At 47.5% G+C, this 19,222-nt stretch overlaps 1 protein-coding gene across 1 annotated transcript in view; it reads left to right on the top strand.

The window, feature by feature from the left end:
* Positions 1-6,689: 6,689 nt before the first annotated feature.
* KAT2B (lysine acetyltransferase 2B) overlaps positions 6,690-19,222 on the top strand; it is a 94,019-nt gene continuing 81,486 nt past the window's right edge. Inside the window, exon 1 of the mRNA XM_066585231.1 lies at positions 6,690-7,165. Within this exon, the coding sequence (XP_066441328.1) occupies positions 6,911-7,165 (255 nt within the window). The 5' untranslated portion in view covers positions 6,690-6,910. The remainder of the gene's footprint in view (positions 7,166-19,222) is intronic.

Below are 19,222 nucleotides of genomic sequence, written 5' to 3'. Positions count from 1 at the left end.
TTGCTCAGATAATAATGCACCTGCCGCGATGGACTGCATGTATCATGCATGTTTACAGGCTACTATGGTTGCCGTAACCCTAGATACATTTCTAACAGTAATACCTGCAGCCTAGATGGTAGCTACTATTCACAAGGTGAGTGATGAACAGTGAGCATTCATACATTATGCTGGGCTACACATACTACGCTGCACCAACTACCGGATAAATCGAGTCCCGTAACACCCCGTCTTTTTTCCATACAAGGTGAATTTTTGTTGGGTGATAGAAGTAACATCTGACTGTAACACAACTATTAGAGTCATGAGTAAGGCCGGCTTCACATGGACGCATTTGCGCATGCAATACGCAGAGAATAGAACTCATTGATTTCGATGGGTTCGTACACATTTCCATTTTTTGTGCACGCATTTCGGACGCAAAAAAAAGAGAACATGTTCTATTTTTCCGAGTATTTACACACTAAAGGTACCCATAGAAGTCAATGGGGGTGTGCCAATGTGTGGGCAATACGCAAGGAAGCGCTTGAAATACTGGAATGCATTTGACAAATTAGTCATTTCAATCAGGGTGTCATTGTATTTCGCATGCCAAAAAATGCACCCCACTACAGGAAAATTCCTCCTCCCCTGCAGGGGAACCCCTCTCTTCCCACTATGGAGGAATTCCTTCTCACCTGCAGGGAAACCCCTTTCTCTCCACTATGGGTGTATTCCTTCTTCTCCTCTTCATCTGCACTGCTGGGGAATTCCTTCTTCTGCCCTGCAGGAGAACCCCTGCATCTGTGCTGCTGGGGAATTCCCTCTTTTTCCCTGCAAGGGAACCCCAACATCTGCGCTGCTGGGGAATTTCTTCTTTTTCCCTGCAAGGGAACCCCGACATCTGTGCTGCTGGGGAATTCCCTCTTTTTCCCTGCAAGGGAACCCCGACATCTGTGCTGCTGGGGAATTCCTTCTTCCCCCCACAGGGAAACCCCTGCATCTGCACTGCTTGGGAATGAATCACTCTTTGCTGGCCGCCTTGCATAGTCTCCCGTAGATTCTATGGAGGCTTCTGCGATTTTCTGCAACAAGATGGGTCCTGACCTATTTTTGCACAGCAGGGAATTTTAGTCACTGAATTCCGACGCTGATGTCCTATCTTTTTTGTTGCGGTTTTTTAACCCGGCTACGAATCGTTCATCCATAGGAAATGATTGGTTTTATTAGACGTGATTTTTGACGCATTTAACTTTGCTGCAAAAAATCGTCCATGTAAAAGAGGATTCAGGACTCCTTTACACTGGCGAGCGCGATATCGGGCTGAGATTCACTGTCCGATATTGTTCTCGCCATCCATGTGAAAGCCCCGTGGATGCAACGCCATCCATGTGAAAACAGCCTCGCATCACTGAGGGGATGAAGGAAATCCCCCACTATGGCTGTCACAGCCATGGCAGCGGATCGCGGAGTTTTCCCATTGCTTTCAATGGGGCTGGCGCTTCCACCGTTGGTCCTATTGAGAACAATGGGCGATCTTGCAGAAAGATAGGACATGTTGCAATTTGTTTGCCGCATAGCATCGCGATGCCATGCAGGAAAACTTCGCTAATGTGAATGCACCCTTTCAAAAGTATGGGTTTCAAATTTGTGCAAGATTTGTGCATCACGCAGCGCACAAATCTCACGCGATTTTATCACCAGTGGGAAGGCGCCCTTAGGCTGGGTTCTCACAGGGCAGAATCCCACCGGAAATCTTGCGGTTTTGCTGCAGCAAAAAAACGCAAGATTTCCGCCAGGAAAGCGCTGCTTCAAAACCCGTTGCACTAAGCCACAAGTTTTGGAGTGGCTTAGCCGCATGCTTTTCCATTGCGGCCGGCGCTCCCATAGAGAGCAGCGTGGCCGCAATGGAGAAAAAAAATAGACATGCTGCAGCCGGGCAATCTGCACTGCAGCGTCGGCTTTGCCGCAACGGATTGCTTGTCCCGTGTGCATGAGATTTTTGACAAATCTTGACCACATGGCTGACCAATCCCAGGATTAGCAGCCGCAGACGGAGTTGCTGCAGTGAAACTCCAGACGAAATTTTCGCGACAAATCCGCCCTGCGTGAACCCAGCCTTACAGTAGTTTTCTGCAAACCCACTGATATACATACCATTCTGATACCACAACTGCAGCATAAAGTAATCTGGTGAGCACAGGGCCTGTAAAACTAACCCATGGTATAATTATGAGTCACCATATACTCCCTTAGGCCGGCTTCACATGGGTGTATTTGTGCGCACAATACATAGATAACTTAATCACTAAGGGGCCTTAGGCCAGGCTGCTGTGCTTTTATGGTTTTTAGACCCGCATAGCAATCCCATGCCGGGAAGAACTGGTCCCAGATATCAGATGACAGCCAAGACCCTGAGCTAATGGCCGGAGGCAGAAAATCTCTGTTCTCAACCATTATACTACTTACATTCTGCAATCATTAGTAGAGATGAGCGAACGTACTCGTTTCGAGTAATTACTCGATCGAGCACCGCGATTTTCGAGTACTTCAGTACTCGGGTGAAAAGATTCGGGGGGTGCCGGGGGGCGGGGGGAGGCGTGGCGGCGCGGGGGTAGCAGCGGGGAACAGGGGGGAGCCCTCTCTCTCTCCCTCTTCCCCCCACTCCCCGCTGCAACCCCCCACTCACCTACGGCACCCCCCGAATCTTTTCGCCCGAGTACGGAAGTACTCGAAAATCGCGGTACTCGGGCGAAAAAGGGGCGTGGCCGAGTACGCTCGCTCATCTCTAATCATTAGCGATTACGGCATGTAAGCGGGTGACAGGGATGGAGCTCTTCCTGTCATCCATCTGCACCCTACAATCTGTCCGCATTGCAGCCAGACTCCTCATTAAGCCTCTGGTTCTGACAGGCATGCCAGCCTATCAGACCCTGCCGGGAGCACGGGCTGATTGTTGGATGGTCAAAAGCACACTATACTGCATTACATAAGTAGTACAGTGTAATTAATGTATCAGCGATCCAACGATCATATCTTCAAGTCCCTTGTAGGGGCAAAAAGTGTGTTATAAAAAAAGCTCAATAAAGTGAAACAAAGGGGAAAAAAAAGAGAGAGAAAATTTAGTATTTCCATAATTGTGTTCACCCAAAGAATCATCTTAGCATATTATTTATACCGTACGTAAGCGCTATAATAACAAAAATTAAAACAATGCAAAAATTGCTGTTTCTTGTCTATTTACCTTCCAAAAAATGCAACAAAAACTGACGTGTAAATAAGTCCTAAAAGTAACATTTCATTTACGCCGTACGGTGAACCTCGTAAGGCCTCAGTCAGACGGGTGTTTTTATGTGCGCATGTTACTTGCGATCCGCATCTCCCGTGTTTCCTCGAAAATAACACATCCCCTGAAAATAAGACCTAGTAGAGGTTTTGCTGAAGTGCTAAATATAAGACCTCCTCCGAAAATAAGACCTAGCTCTGTCCCTACTGTGTGAGTCTGCTGTAATGAGTTCCCACTGGTGGCCGGAAGCTGCACTGCTGTACAAGTGGTCCAGGAACTGCTGTGGGTGATCCTTACAGTCTCCAGACAGTGTGTACATGGAAATAATGGTAGGAACAAGGATTTGTGATGACAACTACTGTACAGTATATAAGAAATGTTCATTTTTTTGGTTCAACAATAAATTTAAGTTATTCTTCATGGAAAAATAAGACATCCCCCGAAAATAAGACCTAGCGCATCTTTGGGAGCAAAAATTAATATAAGACACCTTTACACCTACAAAAGATAGAACTTATGGATGGCAATGGAGGCGGTCAGGTGCTTTTTTAAACGCATGCAGTGCGACCTTTTTATGTAAAAACGCCCTCTGACTGAGCCCTCAAAGAAAACCTAAAAGAACAAAGGCAGAATATTTTTTTTTCCATCTGCTCCAATTTTTTTTAAAATAAAAATTAAACAATTCATTATATGTACCCCAAAGTGGTGCCATTAGAAGATACAACTCGCCCTGCAAAGAACAAAGCCTCATATGGCTATGTTGACAAAAAATGTAAATGTTCCAGCTCTTGGAACGTAACGATGTAAAAGCTAAAAAATGATCATTGTTTATATACTGCATAGTATGGCCAGTATATGGCGGGATTATGTGGGCTGAGATGACCAGCAGGAAACTATTCTTCCCAGATCTTCACTTTCTGTACCCAGTCCTGCCCACCCTACTTATAGGTCCACCAGTGATAAACTACAGCACTTACAAAATGTATATACTGCTGTGCCAGCTGCGAGGCCTGATGGCACAGAAGGAATCAGAGTCAGGCACCGCCCTTCCAAGCACTTGGCATGAAACATTGTTTTAGTTTTGGGAAGAATGTTTATTTAAAGCTAACATTACCCATGGATGTGAGCAGGGTGCCAAGACTCCAGCGCTCTGCAGCAACGCCCCGCGCGGCCGTAGGGAACATATGAGAAATATTAGGGACTTCAATCATTATCAGTAATGTTATTCTTGGGGATTGTCAGCAGATTACAGGCACTATGTAGGTGGTTATGGGGGAATTCACTCTTTCTCACCCCTTCTTTCACCCCAGGGAGCTTAGGGTATTTAGTGCGTTCAGTGCCTGTTTGACTATATGCCACCATTTTTAAATCCCCTTCACATTCCGCAGCAATTTCTCTAGCAGAGATTCTGCTACATTGACTGGCATCCAAAAAGCGGCATTTGAAAGACCAATCTTAGTATATTTCCACCAATGTGTTTTGTGTAGTGCTACTTTTTTTTTTACTTTGGTGCATTTCTTGAGTCTATGAAATCTATGCAGGCCTGAGCTCTAACTCACGGCCTGAAGGTTGTGAGTAGAGAGGAGCGAGCGTACTCGGAAAAGCACTACTCGCTCGAGTAATTTGCTTTATCCGAGTATCGCTGTGCTCGTCCCTGAAGATTCGGGTGGCGGCACGGAGCGGGGAGCTGCAGGGGAGAGCGGGGAGGAACGGAGGGGAGATCTTTCTCTCCCTCTCTCCCGCCCGCTCTCCCCTGCTCCCCGCTGCGACTCACCTGTCAGCCGCAGCGGCACCCGAATCTTCAGACCCGAGCACAGCGATACTCGGATAAAGCAAATTACTCGAGCGAGTAGTGCTTTTCCGAGTACGCTCGCTCATCTCTAGTTGTGAGTTCAATCTCCGCTTGGTTCAGGTTGCCGGCTCAAGGTTGACTCAGCCTTCCATCCTTCCAAGGTCGGTAAAATAAGTACCCAACTTGGTGGTGGGGGGAATAAATAAATGACATGAAAGCGCTGCGGAATAAGTTGGCGCTATACAAATAACAAGTCCCTCCCCCCCTTCGTATGGAAGTTCATGGAGTTTTGTTGACATCCCAGCGTGTGCTGGATAAGGCTTGTTACGCTGTTGTCCCGTAGGCTTCTCTATAGGAAACACAAAAACCTATATGTAACAAAAAAAAACGCCACCGAAAATAACACCTATTAAAAATGTGTGCATCAATAAAAAAAACACGTGATTTTTCTGATGTTTTTACCATCACAAAAAAAAAAAAAAGATTGTGCGTGAAGGTAGTCTAAGGCGTCTTTCCAAGGGGACCTACGACCAAAAAAATCACGTGTGTAAAAAACGTGCGGACCACTAAGGGAACATTCAGATGTCTGCGTGTCTAAGATTCCTTCATCTGAACGTTCCCATAGCAAACCGTTGGTTCTAATAGCCGCACGTTTTTTACATGCGTAGGTCTCTGTGTGACAGAGGCCTTCGCCGGCTTCACGCGGACGTATTTGTGAAGAGTAGAACCCATTGATTTCAATGGCTTTGTTCAGATTTTCGCATTTTACGGAAACATTTTGATCACGCAAAAAAAAACAAAAAACATGCTCTACTTTTCTGTGGATTTGCGCACCAAAAGTCCTCATAGAAGTTGGGGGGGGGGGGCACAAGCGCACGCACAATACGAAGGACATGCGTGAAACACTGCAGAATTACGCAGGAAAAAGAACACAAAAGAGCGCAATACGCAGAGAACAGAACTCATGGGTTCCAATGGGTTGCTACACGTTTCCGTATTTTGCAGGCGCATTCCGGACGTGCAATTTTTTTTTTCTGTGTATTTGCACCACAAAGGCTCCATAGAAGTCAATGGAGGGTGCATAATGCGTGTGCAATACGCGAGATGCGGGAAACGCTGCGTAATTCTGCGGTGTCCTTTCTGTCCCATCAGCGGATGAGCATGCCCTGCGGGCAGAAAAGGTGCAGTAAAGTACGCCGATGGAGGTGATAAAAAGCTTCATTCATAGCACAAAAATGTTGCGCTAAGCTGCACGCCATTACACGCGCGCCCGTGTGAAGCCGGCGAAAAAGTGAAGCAGAACTCACAATTGCGCACTAGAGATAGCTCTTTCAAATTAGTGGTGGTGAACAGACCTGAAAACTGGGCTCTACTAGACTTCATGTGCAGGACAGGGTTTTTTTAAGTTTTTTGGTATTTTGCGTCATTTGTTCCATTCATAAAAATAATGTTTACAACCTGCCATCACAGCAGAGCGAGGTCCCCTGCAGCCGGGTAATACGGGGTGAAGCCATCTCCAGCTGCCCACTGCCGCTGCCTATAGCGCCCCCTAGTTCAGCGCTAGCATGGTGTAAATGGAGGAGCCTCCCGCTGACGGATGAGCCTGTCATGTCGGCTGCTGCGGGAGGACGAGCCGGGGATGCTGCCTCCACACTGAGCCGCAGCCGCCATGGACAGCAGCAGTAAGGAGGGAGGACTGGGAAGAAGGAGGAGGAGGAGAGAGGCAGGGAGGCGGTGATGTGCTCCAGCTGCCTCCCTGCTGGGGGAACGGCTGCAGAGCTCGTCACCTCGCCCAGGGATCTGTGCACCGGAGGAGGGGAGGGGGCATTCTTCTCCCCGGGCCGGCTCCCGCAATGTCCGAGGCGGCTGCCGACGGAGGCTCGGGGCTGGGCACGGTGGCACCCCAAGGCTCTCCGGCCGTGGTGGTGGCAGCGGCAGCGGCGGCGGCGGCTACGGTAGCAGCCGGAGGAGCAGCCCGGGGAGCGGAGAGTCCGGCAGGGGGAGGTGCTGGAGCTGCCCCGCTGAGAATCGCTGCCAAGAAGGGGCAGCACCGCTCGGCTCCCCGGGCCAAGAAACTGGAGAAACTCGGCGTGTACTCCGCCTGTAAGGTAACGTGTGACAGCCGCAACCCTGAGGAGAGGAGTGTGTGACAGCGACAACCCTGAGGAGAGGAGTGTGTGACAGCGACAACCCTGAGGAGAGGAGTGTGTGACAGCGACAACCCTGAGGAAAGGAGTGTGTGACAACGACAACCCTGAGGAGAGGAGTGTGTGACAACGACAACCCTGAGGAGAGGAGTGTGTGACAGCGACAACCCTGAGGAGAGGAGTGTGTGACAGCGACAACCCTGAGGAGAGGAGTGTGTGACAGCGACAACCTGAGGAGGAGTGTGTGACAGCGACAACCTGAGGAGGAGTGTGTGACAGCGACAACCTGAGGAGAGGAGTGTGTGACAGCGACAACCCTGAGGAGAGGAGTGTGTGACAGCGACAACCTGAGGAGAGGAGTGTGTGACAGCGACAACCTGAGGAGAGGAGTGTGTGACAGCGACAACCCTGAGGAGAGGAGTGTGTGACAGCGACAACCCTGAGGAGAGGAGTGTGTGACAGCGACAACCCTGAGGAGAGGAGTGTGTGACAGCGACAACCTGAGGAGGAGAGGAGTGTGTGACAGCGACAACCCTGAGGAGAGGAGTGTGTGACAGCGACAACCCTGAGGAGAGGAGTGTGTGACAGCGACAACCCTGAGGAGAGGAGTGTGTGACAGCGACAACCCTGAGGAGAGGAGTGTGTGACAGCGACAACCCTGAGGAGAGGAGTGTGTGACAGCGACAACCCTGAGGAGAGGAGTGTGTGACAGCGACAACCCTGAGGAGAGGAGTGTGTGACAGCGACAACCCTGAGGAGAGGAGTGTGTGACAACGACAACCCTGAGGAGAGGAGTGTGTGACAACGACAACCCTGAGGAGAGGAGTGTGTGACAACGACAACCCTGAGGAGAGGAGTGTGTGACAGCGACAACCCTGAGGAGAGGAGTGTGTGACAGCGACAACCCGAGGAGGAGTGTGTGACAGCGACAACCTGAGGAGGAGTGTGTGACAGCGACAACCTGAGGAGAGGAGTGTGTGACAGCGACAACCCTGAGGAGAGGAGTGTGTGACAGCGACAACCTGAGGAGAGGAGTGTGTGACAGCGACAACCCTGAGGAGAGGAGTGTGTGACAGCGACAACCCTGAGGAGAGGAGTGTGTGACAGCGACAACCTGAGGAGGAGAGGAGTGTGTGACAGCGACAACCCTGAGGAGAGGAGTGTGTGACAGCGACAACCCTGAGGAGAGGAGTGTGTGACAGCAACAACCCTGAGGAGAGGAGTGTGTGACAGCGACAACCCTGAGGAGAGGAGTGTGTGACAGCGACAACCCTGAGGAGAGGAGTGTGTGACAGCGACAACCCTGAGGAGAGGAGTGTGTGACAGCGACAACCCTGAGGAGAGGAGTGTGTGACAGCGACAACCCTGAGGAGAGGAGTGTGTGACAGCGACAACCCTGAGGAGAGGAGTGTGTGACAGCGACAACCCTGAGGAGAGGAGTGTGTGACAGCGACAACCTGAGGAGAGGAGTGTGTGACAGCGACAACCTGAGGAGAGGAGTGTGTGACAGCGACAACCTGAGGAGAGGAGTGTGTGACAGCGACAGCCCTGAGGAGAGGAGTGTGTGACAGCGACAACCCTGAGGAGAGGAGTGTGTGACAGCGACAACCCGAGGAGGAGTGTGTGACAGCGACAACCCTGAGGAGAGGAGTGTGTGACAGCGACAACCCTGAGGAGAGGAGTGTGTGACAGCGACAACCCTGAGGAGGAGAGGAGTGTGTGACAGCGACAACCCTGAGGAGGAGAGGAGTGTGTGACAGCGACAACCCTGAGGAGGAGAGGAGTGTGTGACAGCGACAACCCTGAGGAGGAGAGGAGTGTGTGACAGCGACAACCCTGAGGAGGAGAGGAGTGTGTGACAGCGACAACCCTGAGGAGGAGAGGAGTGTGTGACAGCGACAACCCTGAGGAGGAGAGGAGTGTGTAACAGTTACAACCTGAGGAGGAGAGGAGTGTGTAACAGTTACAACCTGAGGAGGAGAGGAGTGTGTAACAGTTACAACCTGAGGAGGAGAGGAGTGTGTGACAGCGACAACCCTGAGGAGAGGAGTGTGTGACAGCGACAACCCTGAGGAGAGGAGTGTGTGACAGCGACAACCCTGAGGAGAGGAGTGTGTGACAGCGACAACCCTGAGGAGAGGAGTGTGTGACAGCGACAACCAGAGAAGGAGTGTGTGACAGCGACAACCAGAGAAGGAGTGTGTGACAGCGAGAACCCTGAGGAGAGGAGTGTGTGACAGCGAGAACCCTGAGGAGAGGAGTGTGTGACAGCGAGAACCCTGAGGAGAGGAGTGTGTGACAGCGAGAACCCTGAGGAGAGGAGTGTGTGACAGCGAGAACCCTGAGGAGAGGAGTGTGTGACAGCGAGAACCCTGAGGAGAGGAGTGTGTGACAGCGAGAACCCTGAGGAGAGGAGTGTGTGACAGCGAGAACCCTGAGGAGAGGAGTGTGTGACAGCGAGAACCCTGAGGAGAGGAGTGTGTGACAGCGACAACCCTGAGGAGAGGAGTGTGTGACAGCGACAACCCCGAGGAGAGGAGTGTGTGACAGCGACAACCCGAGGAGAGGAGTGTGTGACAGCCGCAACCCTGAGGAGAGGAGTGTGTGACAGCGACAACCCGAGAAGGAGTGTGTGACAGCGACAACCCTGAGGAGAGGCGTGTGTGACAGCGACAACCCTGAGGAGAGGCGTGTGTGACAGCGAGAACCCTGAGGAGAGGCGTGTGTGACAGCGAGAACCCTGAGGAGAGGCGTGTGTGACAGCGAGAACCCTGAGGAGAGGCGTGTGTGACAGCGAGAACCCTGAGGAGAGGCGTGTGTGACAGCGAGAACCCTGAGGAGAGGCGTGTGTGACAGCGAGAACCCTGAGGAGAGGCGTGTGTGACAGCGAGAACCCTGAGGAGAGGCGTGTGTGACAGCGAGAACCCTGAGGAGAGGCGTGTGTGACAGCGACAACCCTGAGGAGAGGAGTGTGTGACAGCGACAACACTGTGAGGAGTGTGTGACATCCGCAACCCTGAGAGAGTGTGAGGAGAAGTGTGTGACAGGGACAACACAGTGTGAGGAGTGTGTGACAGCCACAACAGTGTGAGGAGTACTGTGACAACACTGTTCAATGAACAGGATAATAGAGGTAATAATGTTTTTAAGTGCACTTCGCTTACGCTATAACCAGCAACACATTGTATAAGCCAGGAATATCTGAATAGAGGCTGACTAGAAGCAATCAGGAACTCCTCTCCAAGCAGGCCTGAGTAGCAGTGGTGTGGTCAGCTGACCCATAATAGCGAATGAGCTGTGAGATAGTTGCACAGTAACTGCTCCAACAACAAACTAGTAGACAGGAGATAAGCATGTAGTAGACAGGAGGTGGGAGCGTGTGCTCTGCCTGTGTGCTAATGTGTCCCCTTTTTGTAAAGATCTAGCCCCTAGTCGTAGTTGTCATTTTGTTGCAAAACTCAGCAAGCAGTTACATCTCAGGCAGATATGCAAATGATTAGAGTTGCAGTGTGATAGATAAACGATCTTGTCAGCTGATGCCCTAAAAGTGGTTCCACCCTTGGCCTATAAAAGGCTCTCGGAGGCTCCTTGTGTGTAGTGACCTCTTCTTCTGCTTGTGTAGAGCTTGTTGATCACCATTATGGTGATACGAGAAGCTGCATGGTCGTATCAATGAATTGTCTCCCACCGGCCTCTTTGACCTGACTGTTAGGAGGTGTTGGGACCAGTGGATGTGTGAGGGCACACAAGGTGATCGGCTCAAGACCCCCCAACAGCCCACCAATAGAGAGGAGCATCTAATCATCCAACAGTCACAAGCTGCTCCAACTGTTTCATTGTCCACCATCCACAGACAGGTGCCACCATTGTTACAGGCCCATGGATCTATTGTAACCATTTGCAGGCTCTTGGCTGAAGCACATTTGGACTCACAGCGCCCATTATTTGTACTGTTTTTGGCACCCACCCACCGTCACCTCCATTCACAGTGGTATTGTGAATGATGAAACTCAATAGCTACAGAGTAGAATTGGGTTGTCTACAGTGATGAATTCAGGTTTTGTTTGGGCCCCAATGATGGTCATGTTCGTGTCAGGAGACCTCGGGGTGAACGCCTCAATCCTGTCTTTGCTGTGGAGCGGCATTGCCCCCACTGCTGGTGTGATGTCTGGAGCTCCTTTACATTTAACAGTCGGTCACCCCTAGTAGTGGTATGAGGGACAATGACATTGCAGCAATATGCTAGAGCATCCATGCTCGCCTGTATCACATCTTGTATCCAAGGTAGAGGCAGTGCAACAGCATACTAGAGCCTCCATCCCGCCCGTATCACATCTTGTATCCAAGCTAGAGGCTGTACAACAGGGTACTAAAACCTCTATGCCCAACCGTGTCACATCTTATATCCAAGCTAGAGCTGGTACAACTAGAGCCTCCATGCCCACACATATTACATCTTGCATCCAAGCTAGAGGCGGTACAACAGGGTAGCAGAGCCTCCATGCCCACCCGTATCACATCTTGTATCCTAGCTAGAGGTGGTACAATAGGGTAGCAGAGCCTCCATGCCCACCCGTATCACATCTTGTATCTGAGCTAGAGGCTGTACAACAGGGTACTAGATTCTCCATCCCTCCTGTATCACATCCTGTATCCAAGCTAGAGGCAGTACAACAGCATACTAGAGCTTCCCTTCAAGTGTTCCGCTTTCCACAATAAAGGATCCTTTTCTTTGATAGTGTAATCACTTACTTATATCAGCGCTGTAATCACACAGAAAAAGTGTCATTCTATTCCAACAACTCCTTCTGGGTGCTTGAATTTTTTTTTGACAATGAGTGTATTTGGACAACACAGTCCGCAGGGCACTGATTGCTTGTCCAGCTATATACTACTGTAATAATAACTATGCATGGATTGCTGGCAGTTTTAGAAAGCAGTGGGCATTAATTGCAGACTCTCTCTTACACCAGTGCAATAATAATGTCACCGGGCATTGACTGCCACAACATTATACCAGTGACACTTATTGGGTAATACTAACAACACACCGGACACTGACTGCTGACGCTATGTCATATCCGTGTAATGATAGTAAGTCACACTGTGCTGACACAACATTACACTAATGACACTAATTGTGTAATACTAACAACACCACATCGGACACTCACTGCTGACGCCATGTCATATTAGTGTAATGATAGTAAGTCACACTGACTGCCACAACATTATACCAGTGACACTAATTGTGTAATACTAACAACAACACACCGGACACTGACTGCTGATGCCATGTCAAATTAGTGTAATGATAGTAAGTCACACTGTGCTGACACAACATTATACCAGTGACACTAATTGTGTAATACTAACAACAACGCATCGGACACTGACTGCTGACGCCATGTCATATTAGGGTAATGATAGTAAGTCACACTGTGCTGACACAACATTATACCAGTGACACTAATTGTGTAATACTAACAACAACGCATCGGACACTGACTGCTGACGCCATGTCATATTAGTGTAATGATAGTAAGTCACACTGACTGCCACAACATTATACCAGTGACACTTATTGGGTAATACTAACAACACACCGGACACTGACTGCTGACGCCATGTCATATCCGTGTAATGATAGTAAGTCACACTGTGCTGACACAACATTACACTAATCACACTAATTGTGTAATACTAACAACAACACATCGGACACTCACTGCTGACGCCATGTCATATTAGTGTAATGATAGTAAGTCACACTGACTGCCACAACATTATACCCGTGACACTAATTGTGTAATACTAACAACAACACACCGGACACTGACTGCTGATGCCATGTCAAATTAGTGTAATGATAGTAAGCCACACTGTGCTGACACAACATTATACCAGTGACACTAATTGTGTAATACTAACAACAACACACCGGACACTGACTGCTGATGCCATGTCAAATTAGTGTAATGATAGTAAGTCACACTGTGCTGACACAACATTATACCAGTGACACTAATTGTGTAATACTAACAACAACGCATCGGACACTGACTGCTGACGCCATGTCATATTAGGGTAATGATAGTAAGTCACACTGTGCTGACACAATATTACACCAATGACACTAATTGTGTAATACTAACAACAACACACCGGACACTGACTGCTGATGCCGTGTCATATCCGTGTAATGATAGTAAGTCACACTGTGCTGACACAACATTACACCAGTGACACTAATTGTGTAATACTAACAACAACACACCGGACACTGACTGCTGACTCCATGTCATATCCGTGTAATAATAGTAAGTCACACTGTGCTGACACAATATTACACCAATGACACTAATTGTGTAATACTAACAACACCACACCGGACACTGACTGCTGATGCCGTGTCATATCCGTGTAATGATAGTAAGTCACACTGTGCTGACACAACATTACACCAGTGACACTAATTGTGTAATACTAACAACAACACACCGGACACTGACTGCTGACTCCATGTCATATCCGTGTAATGATAATAAGTCACACTGTGCTGACACAACATTATACCAGTGACACTAATTGTGTAATACTAACAACAACACATTAATTACTGACTGCTGATGCCGTGTCATATCCGTGTAATGATAGTAAGTCACACTGTGCTGACACAACATTACACCAGTGACACTAATTGTGTAATACTAACAACAACACATCGGACACTGACTGCTGATGCCATGTCATATCCGTGTAATGATAGTAAGTCACACTGTGCTGACACAACATTACACCAGTGACACTAATTGTGTAATACTGAGAACAACAACACATCGGACACTGACTGCTGATGCCATGTCATATCCGTGTAATAATAGTAAGTCACACTGTGCTGACACAACATTACACCAGTGACACTAATTGTGTAATACTGAGAACAACAACACATCGGACACTGACTGCTGATGCCATGTCATATTAGTGTAATGATAGTAAGTCACACAGCTGACACAACATTACACCAGTGACACTAATTGTGTAATACTAACAACAACACATCGGACATGTCATATCCGTGTAATGATAGTAAGTCACACAGCTGACACAACATTATACCAGTGTAATAACACACAGGGCACAAGTGGGGTAGTAATAAGAGACTGGGCACCGACCGCACAGCTTTATACCACTGTGATGATAAGAAATAAGAGTTTGCTGATATCGGCGTTGTAAGTCCTGTTCGGAGCCTCCATCTGTGATCACCATTGAAGTACAGGATGAAATAGCGCCACACGTAGCTCCGTTTAATCTTGTAATGTGCTGGGTGGGAAGCGAATAGACTCTGTTAGGCCGGGTTCATAAATGGTTCAGATTCCGCATCGGATTTCCACAGCGGAAGACCTGCGATACTTCATGGAAAATAATTACGAATGATTGCGGATGCAGGTGGTTTTTCCGCGTGGATGTATGCGGATGCACATTGTATCGTCTGCCCGGAAGAAAGATCTCTCTCCCCCCCAGGAGGCATTCTGGCTTTCAATGCCTGCGTTTTGCTGTGGATTTTCCGTGCGGACGGTGATCACAGAATACACAATTCAAATCTGATCGTGTGAGCCGGGCGTTATAGTCAGTGGACGCTGCTCAGATTCGTCATAAGATAGATCGGGCCGGCCGGGGGACGCGGTTTTCCTGCAGCCATAGCAGGAAAACTGAACCCACCGCACAGACGTGAATTAAGGCTAATGTTGGATTCACATGGATGTATTTGTGCATTACAAATTTGAATGTGCAATATACAGAAAATAAAACCCCTATTTATTTCAATGGGTTAATTCACACGTGTGTATTTGGCGTGTGCAATTTGGTCGCACAAACAAATACGCAGCACGCTCTATTTTCCTGTGCATTTCTGCAGGGAAAGACCTCTTGAACTGATTAAACGAGGCACAAATGCGCATATGCTCATGTAAGCCTGGCCTAACTGGGCGCTGACTGCCAACGTAGTATTATACCATAATAATAACGCATAGCACACGAGTGCCATTAGAACACCATGTTGGTCGCTGACCACTGCATGGCAGTGTAATAGAAGATAACTGCAGTGTAGGCAGGTTGTGTCTGTCCTGGATGTGTCACAACAGTCCTGGATACAGAAACCTACGGGCCTAAAGTACACCTCTCGCGCACAGTTTTTGTTTTTTTCTAATTATATCATACCCCTAATTACCCAACTGTGCATGAGACACAAGGAACCCAATTATCATTCAAAAAATCGTTCAAACGAACAAAAGTGAAAGATAATTTTTCAGTCTAAACGTAAGCCAACAACTGAATGACAAACAATAATTGTTCGCTTGTCATTCATTTTATGCAGGATAACAACCATCGTTGGCTCATTCACTTATCATTCGGTTTAAATGGAGCTCTTTCAGTCCTTCTCACTTATGCAGGAACAGAATGCATAAACAGGATAAAATGACCCACCTCCTCTGGCAAGAGAAGCTGGTATTTATGTGCAGCAGACCAGAGGGATTGGCTGGCTAGAGATTACCACACCCAGCCAGCTCTATTACTTCACAGCTGAGAAGGTGTGCTGCTGGAAATCCAAGTAGAACAACATATCCCAGCCACACAACCCAACAGATTGTTCAGTCGTTCCCATTCATTTGTACAGTGAACTGAACGACTTAATTATCCTTGTGACTCCACCGAATGATCGAGGAAACTGAGACGTAGCTTGCTCCGGCGAACAATTTATCGCTACTTATAAAAGTATCCCTCATACAATAACAAAACCTATGTTTATAAATTATTTTTTTTTGGGAGGGGGAAGGGTGGAAAAACACATCCATTCTGCCGTAGTTTATTTTTTGTGGTGTTAACCACTCGGTGTAAGCGATCTATAAAAGGTAGCTACAGGGTGCGCCACTGAAAAGTTACCTAACTTGTCTGAGGGCTATCTACAAGAAAAACTATCTGTTGCCCATAACAACCAATCTGCCCACTAATTGATGCCAGGAGGCTGCTGCTGGTATTCAATTTTTAACGCTAGTAATTTACAATGAAAATGTCTATCTCCCCTTACAGTAACATGGAGATATCCCAGTCATCTGTTGGAGTGTCTGTTATACCTCCCTGTCCCTGGCTTATGGCAGTCGTAGACACCAGGTATGGTTAACGAATTGCTGCTTTACATCCCCTTCCAGCTCTAGACCACCAGTGATACTACCAGAAACCCCTTCGCTGCTAAGGAGCACTAAGGAATTGAAATGAATTGAGTGCCAACCGCACATGCTTGGCCAGCACTCTATTCATTCTGATGTCACTGCGGGGGGCAAACAGACCCCACAGTGACAAGCGGAGTGGGACACAGAACCCCCACTCTCGAGATTGCAGGTGTTCTCAGCTGTGAGACCCCCCACCAATCAGCAAGTTATGTATTATCCTGTGGATGGAGATAATTTGTGATCCTGGTACAGCCCCTTTAAGGACATGGAATATTTTGGAAGTAAGAAAGCGTTGGATTTTTTTGATTTTCATCTCCACTTTTCAAAAGCCATAGATTTTTTGGTTTTCCATCGAGATGGCCAAATAAGGGCTTTCTTTTGTGTGGTGAACTGTAGTTTTTATTGGTACCATTTTGAGGTACATAAAATGTATTGTGTGACTTTTATTAATTTTTTGGAGGGTAGGGTGACAATAGTCAGTGCCATAGTTTTTTTTAATGGTGTTCACCATGCGGTATAAAGGGCATGACAACTTTTTTTACTTCATTTTGCCTTATGGGATAAAAAGTATGTCCAATTATTTTCTATGAGTGGAGAAAAAGGCTAAAAGGGGGTGTATGTGTGTATGTATGTATGTATGTATGTATGTATGTATGTGTATATATCTAAACAATTCAGCTTCATACCTCAATTTTTTATACCATTTCTTTTTCACCTGGGTGAACAATACCAAACATGTTTACTTTTTTTTTTTTTAAACGAAAAAGGAAAATCGCAGCACAAGTATTTTTTTTTTTTTACTATTTATTACATATTTTTGGACTTTTTTTTAACCTTTTTTTTTTTTATGTCAACCTAGCAAACTTGAACCTGTGATCTCAAGATCGCTCAGCTAATATACTGCAGTAGTTCTGTACTGCAGTCTATTATCGCTATTCCTGCCTATAACAAGCCATGGCAGACCCGGATGGCATGGCAACCTATTGGCACTCCATGATTTCATGGCAAAGGGCCAATGATGTTGCAGAGGGAACACTCTTCCTTTTTTAAGCTTGAACATGCCGCAATCAATACTGATCGCGACATGTAAGGGCTCAGGAGTCTATTCACTCTAAGAGTGGGGATCAGTGTTCTCCTGAGCCCCCACCATCCATATGATGTAAATATAGATCCTCCCATCCAGGGCCATGGCTCTGCATCAAAATGATCACCAAATGTTGCAGAATTTGACACAGATTTTGGTGCAGATCTACACCCAAATCCGCCACATGTGAATGCACCCTTAAAGAAGTTTGTCCCAGATTGATTTTAGAAAGAGCGCCCCATCTGTCCTTGAGCTGTGTCTGGTATTGCAGTTCAGCTCTATTCACTCAAATGGTGATGACATGCATTACAGATAGTCACAGACAGATGCGGGGTTATTAATGGGAAAACAGCAGACCAATGCAAACCATTATTTGCATTAAAGGGGTTCTTCATCTGTACAATATGTGGGTCTTCAGTGGTTTAGTTCCAATTGATCACTTATTGATAGTTTATTTCATATGAGCTCCTAGCTGACAGTCTGGGACACGGCTGCAGTAGTTAATGGGCCCCCCATTGTCAAACTGATAGATGTCTCGTTTAGCCGTTAATGACTGGAGGTGTATATAGATATGAGTGTCTCCCCATGTATGTCCATACACCTAGCTGTGTATAGCAGTTCTCCATTATAGGTTTTCCTATAGTAACCTCTTAGGTTCCGACCTCCCTGTAGACTATCCATAAGTGCGATTTCTTTTCTTTGTTGCACTTTCCCCATTGAGGTCCTGTCTTTTGACACATTAAGAAAGCTGTCTATATCCTGTGTCATAGTATGAATGCACTCTGGATATGAAAGGGAAGATAGCCATCCATTCATGTGTGAAAGGAAACCCAGCATGTTATATAACCCTGAAATCATCACTACCATAGCAGCCTATATGGCTCGGAAGTATTGGTCTATATGAATTAAAGCAGCCGAGGCCTATGTTATATCAGACATCTGCGTACATAATCCTCACATATCTCCGATAATTGCTTTACTCCTATTATACTGGACAGAACTCCATACTCCAGAAATGGTCCATGTAAGACCCGTCATATGAGTGCTACTCCGTTACCCATTTAATCTAATTGCCCATGATTCCATAGCACAGTCTACAATCTGCTTGGCTTCTATACTAAGAGACAGATCTGGGAGGCGCTATGTGAAGTCTATTATTATACAACTCTTAAAGGGAACCTGGGAGAGGTATGGACTGTGCCTCATGTAAGGTATGGACTGTGCCCCATGTAAGGTATGGACTGTGCCTCATGTAAGGTATGGACTGTGTCCCATGTAAGGTATGGACTGTGCCCCATGTAAGGTATGGACTGTGCCCCGTGTAAGGTATGGACTGTGCCCCGTGTAAGGTATGGACTGTGCCCCATGTAAAATATGGACTGTGCACCATGTATGGTATGCACTGTGCCCCATGTAAGGTATGGACTGTGCCCCATGTAAGGTATGGACTGTGCCCCATGTAAGGTATGGACTGTGCCCCATGTAAAGTATGGACTGTGCCCCATGTAAAGTATGGACTGTGCCCCATGTAAAGTATGGACTGTGCCCCATGTAAGGTATGGACTCTGCCCCATGTAAGGTATGGACTGTGCCCCATGTAAGGTATGGACTGTGCCCCATGTAAGGTATGGACTGTGCCCCATGTAAGGCATGGACTGTGCCCCATGCAAGGTATGGACTGTGCCCCATGCAAGGTATGGA

This window comes from Eleutherodactylus coqui, chromosome 12 (assembly GCF_035609145.1).
Source record: "Eleutherodactylus coqui strain aEleCoq1 chromosome 12, aEleCoq1.hap1, whole genome shotgun sequence".
Classification (NCBI taxonomy): domain Eukaryota; kingdom Metazoa; phylum Chordata; class Amphibia; order Anura; family Eleutherodactylidae; genus Eleutherodactylus; species Eleutherodactylus coqui.
Note: the sequence above shows the minus strand (reverse complement) of the source record. Positions and strands in the feature narration are given on the sequence as shown.